General features: G+C 31.9%; 1 protein-coding gene across 2 annotated transcripts in view; it reads left to right on the top strand.

The window, feature by feature from the left end:
• The first annotated feature begins 19 nt into the window (after positions 1–19).
• LOC139487481 (putative sodium-coupled neutral amino acid transporter 10) overlaps positions 20–12,727 on the top strand; it is a 75,555-nt gene continuing 62,847 nt past the window's right edge. The window contains exons 1-3 of one of the 2 annotated variants that reach the window (XM_071272313.1): positions 20–101; positions 4,995–5,106; positions 6,672–6,789. In XM_071272313.1, the coding sequence (XP_071128414.1) occupies positions 5,014–5,106; positions 6,672–6,789 (211 nt within the window). In that variant the 5' untranslated portion in view covers positions 20–101; positions 4,995–5,013. Of the gene's footprint in view, positions 127–4,994; positions 5,107–6,671; positions 6,790–12,727 lie in introns of both variants that reach the window. The other variant, XM_071272314.1, reaches the window with a different exon arrangement.

Here is a 12,727-nt window from a genome sequence, read left to right as displayed (position 1 = left end):
TTTAAACAGTTGTTAAAGACGCTAATACAAGCGTTTATGAGAAACAGAATTTACACGTTTCCTCGAAGCAGACAACAAGAAAAACTTTGCTTATAATATCGGTAATTTACTCTGATAATTTATCAGGTTGAAACAATTATAGGCATACTATAGATCTAATAAGCTTTTAACCGACAATCATGCCAGTTTGACATAGCATGATAAATAAATCTCTTATTTTTGTAATTTGATAAAAAAAAAAACAACAAAAAAACACACTCCTGTATAAGCAAGGATTTGTATAGTAAGACTTACTATACAAATCCTTGGTATAAGACAACAAAATACATATACATGTAGATGTCTACTACTTTTGTGATTCTCTGATACATTATATTTATAAATGTTGAATTGTTCCTGGTCAGGGGACAAAGCAATTCACCAATTATTGACTGTTTTACCGCCAGTGTTTTTTTTATACATCTACATCTATTCATCTGCAATGGAAATCCGTAACACAGATACTGCTTTGCAAACGTAAACCTGCATGCTTAGTATTTCCAAAATTGGATAAAAACAGGTGGTTTCTGTTAACAGCTGCAGTCTTCTAAGTTACGTCTTATGATTTGATAGCCAGTTGAGGTGCTACATTTACAATGTATAAATCAGAAACTTCTATAGATAAAAAAATTCCCAAATGGAATTAATATTGGGGGCCAAGAACTAATTGAAACACTTCTTATACCATGTACAATTAACGTTTACTCTAGCTACATGTATTAATCAACTTTTGTAATATAATAATTAGACTATAGAGTATAGTCTATACTCTAAATAAGACACTGTCCACAATTTCCATAGAACTCCCAAGAACTGAATATTGACATTTAGTGCATGGAAATGTCATCACATTTAGATTATTGTCTCTGGGTAACAAAATATTTTTGTTTTCATCATGATCTGGTAATCAGCAACATTTTGTGCATGAGAATTGTTTTTGAAATTTGATAAAACAAAAAATGGTTCAATTAATATATATACAACTCGTCTAAACATCAACCCAACAATGTTAGATCTGTAAATTTGCTTTCACAATTTTTTTGTTCTTCCCTCGCCGGGATTTAAAATAGAATAGAATAGAATATTTTATTATTCCAATCAAGGGCCCTTGATGGGCAGCATAACATGTACACATAGAACAATACATCATGATTTGTAACAGAAAAACATTTTTATATAATAAAATGAAACATTAAAAAAAGTTCAGATAGGTGTTATTATCTTCATTCTATAAAAATCAAATACATTTAGTTCCAGGCAGGATGAGAACCATAAAATCATTACAATTATCATTGTTATTACATACATTAATTAACATTTTGTCTAACATCTAGACATGTATTATATAGATTAGACCGTTGGTTTTCCCGTTTGAATGGTTTTACACTAGTAATTTTGGGGCCCTTTATAGCTTGTTGTTCGGTGTGAGCCAAGGCTCTGTGTTGAAGGCCGTACTTTAACCTATAATGGTTTACTTTTTAAATTGTTATTTGTATGGAGAGTTGTCTCATTGGCACTCACACCACATCTTCCTATATCTATGTAATAATATAGCTCCCTAAATATTTAAGTACATACAAATTTTCATTAGTAAATAACCAAACAAATTTTGCCTCATTTGAAAGATGTATTCGAACCCATGCTACTGAGATATCGTGACACCAAATCGCCTGCACTGTAGCTGTCCCGCTAGACCACAGGACCACCTGGGCTTCATAAAAATGAAGCTTTCAGTCGCCAGGTGTTACCTCTCCATGTCAGTTTTAATCTAGGGTTGTACTATAGTACATGATATATAAGGCATGGAGATGTTATTTTTACAGATCAGCTAAATTATCTATAGTATAGAATCCTACAAATTAATGTAAGATACAGTCACAGAAAATAATTATATTTATAAGTACGTCTGAGCCAGTGACAACTCTACAACAGATTTATATATATATATACAGTGCGATTAAAAATACGTCATTTAAATTTAATAGCAGATCTGAGCCTTGAAAGATTCAGGACTCATTAGTACAGTTGGGCAAGTTGTTCCACTCCCTAATTTTTCTATGATAGAAAGACTCCTTCTTACAGTTGTTTTACATGATAAAATTATTACTGCATGTATTTTTGAAACTGTTGTTCTATTGATTATCATTAAAAGTGGCTGCGCTTTAATAAATGTATATATACAACTTGAAAACCCTTTTATTTTCATAAAAAAATAATATGAGAGGGATTTGAATGGGGTGTCACTTCACCAAATCATTAATATTGTAACGTGTTCGCTAACCGATGTGAACCTTTCTAACCAACCAAACCAACCACCAGACCAGACAGACACCAACAACAAACCAAAAGACTTGAACAGGAAATATGAACGCTCAAAATAATAACTAGTAATACTGCTGCTGTATACTGCATGTCATATAAATCTAGTTTCTTGGTCGGCGCAGTCTCCTTTTTATGTGTGTGTGTGTGTGTGTTAGACGGGTTGTATTTTTATATGTACATGTAATGCAATACAATATCACATTAGAATTTACGTTGAGGTCTGAATGTAAACACGAAATCGCTTCAAGTGTATAAAAAGTTTTATTCACCAGACATAATACACCTTATCGCTAATCCCGGCTGACCTGGCCGCTTGAACTTTTGACGCATACAACAATCACTTTTCCATTGTGGCATCAGATATTTTGTTTTATGACGTCAAAATTTTAAGGGAACCTGTGTGATATCCATTAATGGCGGACAAATAGCGATAAGGTGTATATTAATAACAACTGGAACACGAATTAACAGCTATAAATCTCTTAAAGCAGCATTCATCTGTATAGATAAGACGAACAGATAATGCTCTAAAACAGCTACACCAAAAATCAACATTCAAGAAACTCGGATTTATCAGCAACTCTCCATATAAATACATGTAAAATACTACTCAAATAAATAAGTCACAATTTCGTAACCCTCTTTCTATATTATAAAAATATAAAATGAAACAAACGGACACTTTTGCCGACTTTACGCACCTTTCTCCTATTTAAAGTTGAAATTCATTATAAAACTTTATTCTCAAAACTTATATGTATAAAGAAAACAAGAAAACTATTAAATTTCTGCCTCCATTAAAACTTGACTGGAAACTGGAACAATACACCTTATCGCTATTTGTCCGCCATTACTGGAAATCACACAGGTTCCCGTAAAATTTTGACATCATCATGATCATTAAACAAAATATCTGACGCCACAATGGAAAAGTGATTGTTGTATGCGTCAAAAGTTCAAGCGGCCAGGATTAGCGAACTGCATAAATAATTATATTGTATATAATGCAATATTCAGGAACATAAACTGCTGCTTTAGACATGTTAGAAAAACTGTACCTTGAAATTTATGAGACATGTAAATTAAGCTGCTATCCGGTGGTAGGGACAAGTTGGAACTGACGTAAAATACTATAAATCTTATGCTAGTGTTGTTATCTCGCGTGAGAGAAATTCCAAATATATAGGTAAAATTAGTGACCAAATAAGGAAACTTCCTGAAAAGGTAAATATCTTTGCACTTAACGTCTGATCAAATGACGTCATTACAGCCCTATTACTGTGAAAAGGTGCGCAACGTCAGTGCTAAAATAGTTCATAAGAAGTTATTACTCTAATTTAAATAAAACTTCCTTCTACCAAAACTTTACATAAAACACTAACCTTTATCCCTATTTTGACAAACATACAAAAATATAACTACAACATGTTCAGGACAGTCTACAAATTATACGATTTCTATTGTCACTATATTTATGATAATACTCGTGACTTCCGGTAAAAGAGAAAGTGAAAGTAATGTACAATTAATCAAGAGTTGTAGATTAGAAAACACACGTTTTCTGTCATTCTGGAACATACAATATTAAAACCATTAAACAATACATAGGTAATAATGAAATAAAATACACACATTTACTGCTTTAATAAAATAATACAAAGAATGATGGGCAGAAATATAGACAAAACAATAAATTCTATTTAAGTTAAAACATGAAGTCTCCATTATACATAAAGTATTTACCAGATTAGCTAAATAATAGTTCAACAAAATATAGACAATATCAATAAAAATTTAGGCACTGCTATCTGTCATGTCTGTCAAAAACGTCACAATATAAACACATGATATTATAGATGGACCATTATTATTATTTTGGTCTATGAATAATGATTAGGAAACAATGAAAAACAAAACTTCAGTTCACCACATGAATACAATAAGTATATATCAAAGATTCATACAGATATTATTGCAAAAAAATTATATTTATATACATGTAGGATGGAAAAAAAAACACCTTTGGTTTGGATGTCCTTTAACTGATATTCAAACGAAATGATGTCCTTCCTGGATAAGTGCACATATAAATTAACAATATTTTAGTTCACTGTTGACAACTGTTAAACTTTGTTTTTGATGCATTGATTTCTTTTATCATGTTTATACATCTGTATAATATTTGACTGATTAAGTTATGGATTTTTGAGGCAAACGCATCTAAAGTTGAAATGTTTTTATCTAAACATAATAAAAGTTCTGTATTAGCATAACTTTTTCCATTGCTTTCAAATTGAAAATGGAAATGGAGAATGTGCCAAAGAGACAACAACCCGACCATAGAGCAGACAACATGTCAAAGGATAGTTGTCAGTAACTAATAAGTCAATTACATAGATTAAGCTCAATTCTATTATTCTAAACATTTAACCAATGAACTTTAAACTTCCCCTTTATCACTACTGCTCTAAAATTTTATCCTGAAGAACATTTAAACATTATCTGTTATAATGCAATAGTATTATAAAAATAAATATAATAACTACGCATACATGTATTTAAGGATGAGCAACAAAAAGTTTTCAGAAATCTATCATAACACAATTTAACATATTTATTTTTGCTCTTTTCAGACAACAGACTCTAACCATCATGGCAGAAGATAGTCACATACCACACATTCTGAACCTTAGTAACAGTATTATAGGTGTAACAGTGTTAGCCATGCCATTTTGTTATAAAGAGGTAAAATTAAAAACAAACCGAAATTTTCTGTTTGTGTCTTTAGTTGTAGTTTTTGAAATTGATAAATACATGTATTTTGAAAGACATAATTAAGCTCAACATGGTGAAAGGTCCAGTGCCATACTGATTGAAAAGGCAAGAGGGGTATTGATAAGCTAAAAGGCCAGAGGGGTATTGTTACGGGAAAAGAGCCAGAGGGTATTTATTGGGTAAAATGACTAGGGGTTATAGCAAGTATATTAGTTTTCGTCTGAAATGGTCGTTTTGATCTTAGCATCATCTGAAAAGTCTGACCAATAGATTATTAAGTCTTGTTCCGTTCAGTTCATTTCAAACTTTTCCCCTGAGGTTAATTCAGGACAAAATCCTTGCATATTAGCAGTCTATTCAGCACATCTACCCTAAAATTGTGATGTAAGTTTAAGGATTGGTAAATTTTGGCTCAAAATTAAAAAAAAAAAATTTCAATCAGAAATAGTAACTATCATGTGCTTGTTTAAGAAATGAACAACACCAAAAGCACTATTTGTTGTCAGATGTGGGCTTTCAAGTGTTAGTGAGTGAATTGTTTGTGTGACACCTTTCAGTGGCACAGTGGGGTATCATCACAGAAACTATATATAAATGTGGGATTATCCAGGGAATCATATGACATGTTTTATTTTTCATTGTGGTATAACTGTTGGAACTATCTTATTGATTTGTGTGTTATTATTATATTTCAGTGTACAATATCCTGGGAATTAATTAGTATTTTTCAGTGTGGCATTGTCTTAGGAACTATTTGTTATTTTTCTGCTCATGGCTAACAATATCCTGGGAATTAATTAGTATTTTTCAGTGTGGCATTGTCTTAGGAACTATTTGTTATTTTTCTGCTCATGGCTAACAATATCCTGGGAATTAATTAGTATTTTTCAGTGTGGCATTGTCTTAGGAACTATTTGTTATTTTTCTGCTCATGGCTAACAATATCCTGGGAATTAATTAGTATTTTTCAGTGTGGCATTGTCTTAGGAACTATTTGTTATTTTTCTGCCCATGGCTAACAATATCCTGGGAATTAATTAGTATTTTTCAGTGTGGCATTGTCTTAGGAACTATTTGTTATTTTTCTGCTCATGGCTAACAATATCCTGGGAATTAATTAGTATTTTTCAGTGTGGCATTGTCTTAGGAACTATTTGTTATTTTTCTGCTCATGGCTAACATTATCCTGGGTATTATTTAGTATTTTTCAGTGTGGCATTGTCTTCGGAACTATTTGTTATTTTTCTGCTCATTGCTAACATTATCCTGGGTATTATTTATTATTTTTCAGTGTGGCATTGTCTTAGGAACTATTTTATTATTTTTTTGCTCATGGCTAACATTATCTTGTGAATTATTTATTATTTTTCAGCATGGAATTGTCTTAGGAACTATCTTATTATTTTTTTGCTCATGGATAACATTATCTTGTGAATTATTTATTATTTTTCAGTGTGGCATTGTCTTAGGAACTATTTTTGTTATTTTTCTACTCATGGATAACATTATCTTGTGAATTATTTATTATTTTTCAGTGTGGCATTGTCTTAGGAACTATTTTATTATTTTTCTGCTCCTGGCTAACATTATCCTCATGTCAGATGTTGATGAAGGCAGGTTTGTCTTCTAAAAAAAGATCGTATGGATACTTAGGTAAGTCATTTACATTATATTGAAGGTGTTTTTGATTTGTTGGATTTACTTCTTGATTTAGTATTTATATTAAATTAATTTATAATATGTAACGACACAGGCGTTATGAATAAAGATGTATAAAAATATTCATCATAGTTTATTAAATTCTCCATATATATATATATATCATCATAATATCACAACTATTTCTTCTGTTATAAATATTTCACATTAAAAATCTTTCAATTTATATAAATTTTAGGCAACGTCCTAAGTAAGGTGAGAGTAGACGTCTCATTGCAGATAATCACAATCTTTATCAATCTTTCTGACAATCATAGCTGATCACAATAATCTTATAACATAATATTTGAATGTTCACAATTCTGTTTCCAATTACACATGTCACATTGTGTTCCCAAAAAACTTGGTCAGTGAATGACAAAATTAAATGTCAATCTCTTGCAATTGCAGTCAACTTTAACCTACGAGAGTATCAAAAATCTCTTTTTACAATAAAATTGAAATCTATTTATTTTTATCTTTATCTTCTTTTTATATATTCTTTGAATATCTTAATCATTGAATAATAATTATTTTAGAGTAAAAATAATTCCCAAACTAAATTCCAATAACTATACAAAGGGAAACAATTCAATCTAAAAAATTTATCAAAATCTCAATCTCTCATGCTACAAATCTTCCTTGTTTCCAAATTGTTGCCCTCAACAATTTAATAAAAAATTATCAAAATATTTTCTTACATTTTTCTTTATATTACTTTTTTCTTGTATTTTTTTGCGATATATAAAAACATCATATGAATACAATTTGAAAATAAAATCTTAAATGTAAGTGTACAAAACAGTGTTCAAATCTTAATTGTTAAAGTGATTGTTTTTTAACCAAACTTCTTTAAGATTCTGTCCCAGTGATTTCCCTAGACTTTCTCCTAGTGGGGCCATTGCTTGTCCTAACTCCTCGAAATTTACTAAATTGCTAACTTGTTGATCACATTTTTCAGATTTCACCAACACATTTTGATATTCAGACTTATTTTCACAAAACACAGAATTTTCCTGAGTATGAACTTTATTATGGTTCAACACAGATTTCGGCAATTTATACAGGTTTGAATGCTTTCCTGCTGATGAACGAGTTGTCTTCCTACCAACTGGTTGATCTTGAATCTCAGTTGAAGAATCAATTAAATCATCTGATAACACTGATTCTGTATACTTCCTTGTTTTGTCGATTAACACACTATCAGAATTCTTCCTTGTTTTGTCGATTAACACAGTATCAGAATTCTTCCTTGTTTTGTCGATTAACACAGTATCAGAATTCTTCCTTGTTTTGTCGATTAACACAGTATCAGAATTCTTCCTTGTTTTGTCGATTAACACAGTATCAGAATTCTTCCTTGTTTTGTCGATTAACACAGTATCAGAATTCTTCCTTGTTTTGTCGATTAACACAGTATCAGAATTCTTCCTTGTTTTGTCGATTAACACAGTATCAGAATTCTTCCTTGTTTTGTCGATTAACACAGTATCAGAATTCTTCCTTGTTTTGTCGATTAACACAATATCAGAATTCTTCCTTGTTTTGTTGATTAACACAGTATCAGAATTCCTCTTTGTTTCCCTTTCTTCAGTCTTGTCTAGTAGAGTACCTGTCTCTGGAACATGAGATATTTCTAAATATCCATCAGAAAATGAATTGCTGTCTTCAGCGTTTCCTTCTTCAACAGTTTGAGTACCTGTATCCAGAATTTCAGTTCTGGTGACGTTTCTTATTGGACTGGATCCATCTGCTAGTTGAATACCATAAACATTATCATTTAATTTGTCGACAACTTTATAAGGTGTTGGCTTCCAATTGTCTTGAATTTTACATCGTCCTTTCTCATGATTCTTGAGAAGGACAAAAGTACCTAAACTAATAGTCTTATCATTTGTAGTCTTCTCACGAATCAATTGTCTCTCTTCAACTTTCTTGGCAGTGTTGTTCTGTGCTAACTTAATTGCTTCTGTCACACGTTTCTGATGTTCAGATAAATACTTGTCAATGTTAGAATTTACCTCAGTCTCTGGAGTACAAAATAAATGATCAAACGGCAATTTCGGTTCACGCCCAAACATTAAAAAGTAAGGTGTATAACCAGTAGATGAATGTGGTGTGGAATTGTATACATACACTAGTTTTGGTAAATATTCTGTCCATTTAGCATTCTTTTCGACTAGTAATGTTTTCAACAAATCATGCATTGTTCGATTAAAACGTTCGCATTGACCGTTACCTTTTGGATTATGTGGTGTTGTACGAGATTTCTTAATGTCATAGACTCTACAAAGCTCACGGACAATTACACTCTCGAAATTTTGTCCTTGGTCACTATGTAAAAGAGGGACGAAAGATACCAAAGTGACAGTCAAACTCATAAATCCAAAACAAACTGACAACGCCATGGCTAAAAATGAAAAAGACAAACAGAAAAACAATAGTACACATGACACAACATAGAAAACTAAAGAATAAACAACACGAACCCCACCAAAATCTAGGGGTGATCTCAGGTGCTCCGGAAGGGTAAGCAGATCCTGCTCCACATGTGGCACCCGTCGTGTTGCTTATGTGATTACAAATCCGGTAAATAGTCTAATTCGGTAGGTCACATTCATGAAAGGGAAGGGGATTGTAGTTACGACGTAAGGAACATATGTAAACGATTGGGTATTCCAAAACGGTGAAACCATTCTTTTACAAGTACTTTTGCGACCGTAGTAGCACGTTGATCTTTTGTTGGTATTGCTTGCGTAAACTTAGAAAAAATGTCAGTAATTATCAGAACATTCTCTCTACCTTCTGATGATTTTTCTAATAGCGTAAAGTCTATAGCTACAATCTGTAAAGGTTTGGTTGCTGTCAAAGAACCCATAGATGTTCGTATTTGTGGTAATGGATTTTTGGCTAATAAACATTGCGCACACTTTTGAATCCATAATTTAATGTCTTGAAGCATATTCAACCAATAACAACGTTTTTGTATTAAAGCATATGTTCTTTCAAAACCTTGATGACCTGATGAATTATGCATAGTGTCTAGTACATACGTTTTCATTGTTTCTGGCACTAATAACTGTTTACATTCACCAATGATCTTCAATTGTTCTGTATAACACAACATTGACTAAAGATAATGAGTCAAAATTCTGCAAAATCTTGCGTACTTCTTTTGGTTGTTTCAAAAGTATCTTCTGAGATGGTTTATGTTGATCAAACACAAATTTAACTACAATAGACAAAATATCATCACTGTTCTGTAATTGTTTCATTTCATTAAAAGAATATTTAGGGAAAGTTTAGGTACATTCCATTTGTCTTTCAACATCTATCTGATTTATGTCAACTTCACATGACGCTTTGGTGGTTAAACCTGACAATTCTAATAAAGATGTACTTTGAGTAATCTGATTCAACTTCACTTGTACTTCTTTGTCTACTGGGTTACGACTTAATGCATCAGCATTAGTATTAGCACGTCCTGACCTATATTTGATCTCAAAATTGAACTGAGCAAGTTGTGAAACCCAGCGCATTTCTGTAGCTCCCAGTTTTGCAGTATTTATATAACTTAATGGGTTATTGTCGGTATATACAATAAATTTGCCACCTAGTAAATAATCTCTAAATTTTTCTGACACCGCCCATTTCAAAGCTAGTAACTCTAATTTCATTGAACTAAAATTATTCATGTTCCTTTCATTAGGGTGTAAACTCCTAGATGCATAAGCTATAACAACAGATTTCCCCTCTTGTTCTTGAGATAAGACAGCACCTAATCCATCAAGACATGCGTCTACTTCAACACAAAATGGTATCTTGAAATCTGGGTATCCTAAAATTGGAGCATTTACAAGTTTTTCTTTTAATTGTTAAAATGATGACTGACATTCACTTGTCCACTTTGGTTTTAATTCTTTTGCATTTAACATTTTAATTCCTCTATTTTTACCTTTCTTTTGTTCATTTTTAGTTAATAAAGCGTGTAACGGTGCAGCTACTTTGCTAAACCCCTGAACAAATTTGCGATAATAACTACATAGTCCTAAATATGACCTCAATTCTTTCTCAGTATTTGGAATTTTCCAATCTTTTATAGCACTAGTTTTGTTTGGATCAGTTCTTATTCCCTCTTGAGATATAACATGTCCTAAATATTTGACTTCAGTCTTAAAAAAATGACATCTAGATGTTTTCAGTTTTAAACCATGCTTACGTAAACACTCAAAAACAAACTCTAATCTTTCTATTTGCTCTTCTATGGTCCTAGAAAATATAAGAATATCATCCAAATAAATAAGAAGAATTTCAAAGTTTTTATCATTAAAACAAGCTTCCATCAAACGCTGAAAAGTTGCGGCACTATTCGATAGGCATGTGTAGATATTCATATAACCCTCCTGTACCTACTCTAAATGCGGTTTTTGCTATATCATCAGGTTCCATTGCTACCTGATAATATCCTTGAGCTAAATCGAGCGTTGTATAATACTTAGTTCCATGAAGTGCATCTAATGCCTCTTCAATTCTCAGGAGGGGGTAGGCATCACGAACTGTTTTCTGGTTCAATTGGCGAAAATCTGTACACAGTCTTATGCTTGAATCTGGCTTGCGTACAATGACAATATGGGCTGCATAGGGACTATTAACTTTCCTAATAATGTTTTGTTTAACCATTTTTTTAATATGTTCACCAACTTCCTCCATTTGATGAGGTGGTATATGTCTATGTGGAACTGCAATAGGCTTGTTATCAACAGTTACAATTTTGTGTTTTATCAAGTCGGTGTAACCTTAATCAGATTCATCTTGACAGAAAACATCACTATATTTATCAATAATTGATTGTAATTTTTCACTTTGTCCATGTGTGAGTGCAACACTTCCTATATCAATATCCTTTAAAGTTAATTTCTTTTTTGATATAACTGTTTCATGTTCTTGAACTTGAGTTTTGTTTACAGAAACTTCAACTTTAATTTGTGAATTTGAAAAATTAATTTCTATCGACTCGTCAATTGGACTTTCATGAACTACAGTTGCATTTTGTAAAGTCAGTGTTTTCCTTTTTCACTAAGGGAAGGTGGGTGTTTTAAAAAAATCTCTTGCAACCGGGTGGTTTTTTTTTTAAATGTCCACCCGTTTTTTTTTTTAATTTACTGTGGGTGCACGTGGGGGTCACAAAAATAAAGATTAGTACAATATTCACATTTAATGGAGTTGAACAAACATAAATAGACATAGTCATATTAATTGTCAAATATTCTTTGATTTGATTTTTTTCAACAATTTATCTCTTTTCTCTCTTCTTTCATTTACAATTTTATGTCCTGTTTCTTGCTTTTGTGCCGTATTTTTGGCCCATAGAACAGAAGTATCCTTCCTCTGTGACTATAAGCCATTTGAAGTCTTGCTCATATTTGTCTTCACTTGCGTGTCTTTTCCGTTGTTTGGTTGATTTTTTGTTCAATTTCCACAACTTCAACATTACTATCAATTTTATTTAACTTATCTGGTCTAGTATTTTCTTTATCATCATCGTCATCTGCCTTTCTTGTACTCTGATTGATAAATGAAAACATTGAAATTTGACGATTGGACGCCATCTTAGTCAATGAAAACAAATCAGCGAGGCTCAAATTTTAACGGTACGGAACCGAAAAAAATCAGAAATTTGAAGAAAAAAAGCCGACCACCTCCTAAAATCGAAAGGTGGTCGGCTTTCAATAGAAGGTGGTCGGAACACCCGGCTTAAATGCCGAATGGAAAACACGTGTTTTGGGATTTAACCAAATATCTTCAGAACCTATGTTAACTAATCAAACTGGTACCCTACCGTTCACAACTTCACTGTAACTGTCTACTAACAACAGGTTTCTATTCAAAGAAC

The sequence above is a fragment of the Mytilus edulis genome, chromosome 9, assembly GCF_963676685.1.
Source record: "Mytilus edulis chromosome 9, xbMytEdul2.2, whole genome shotgun sequence".
In the NCBI taxonomy this organism is placed as follows: domain Eukaryota; kingdom Metazoa; phylum Mollusca; class Bivalvia; order Mytilida; family Mytilidae; genus Mytilus; species Mytilus edulis.
This window is presented reverse-complemented; position numbering and strand designations above follow the sequence as displayed.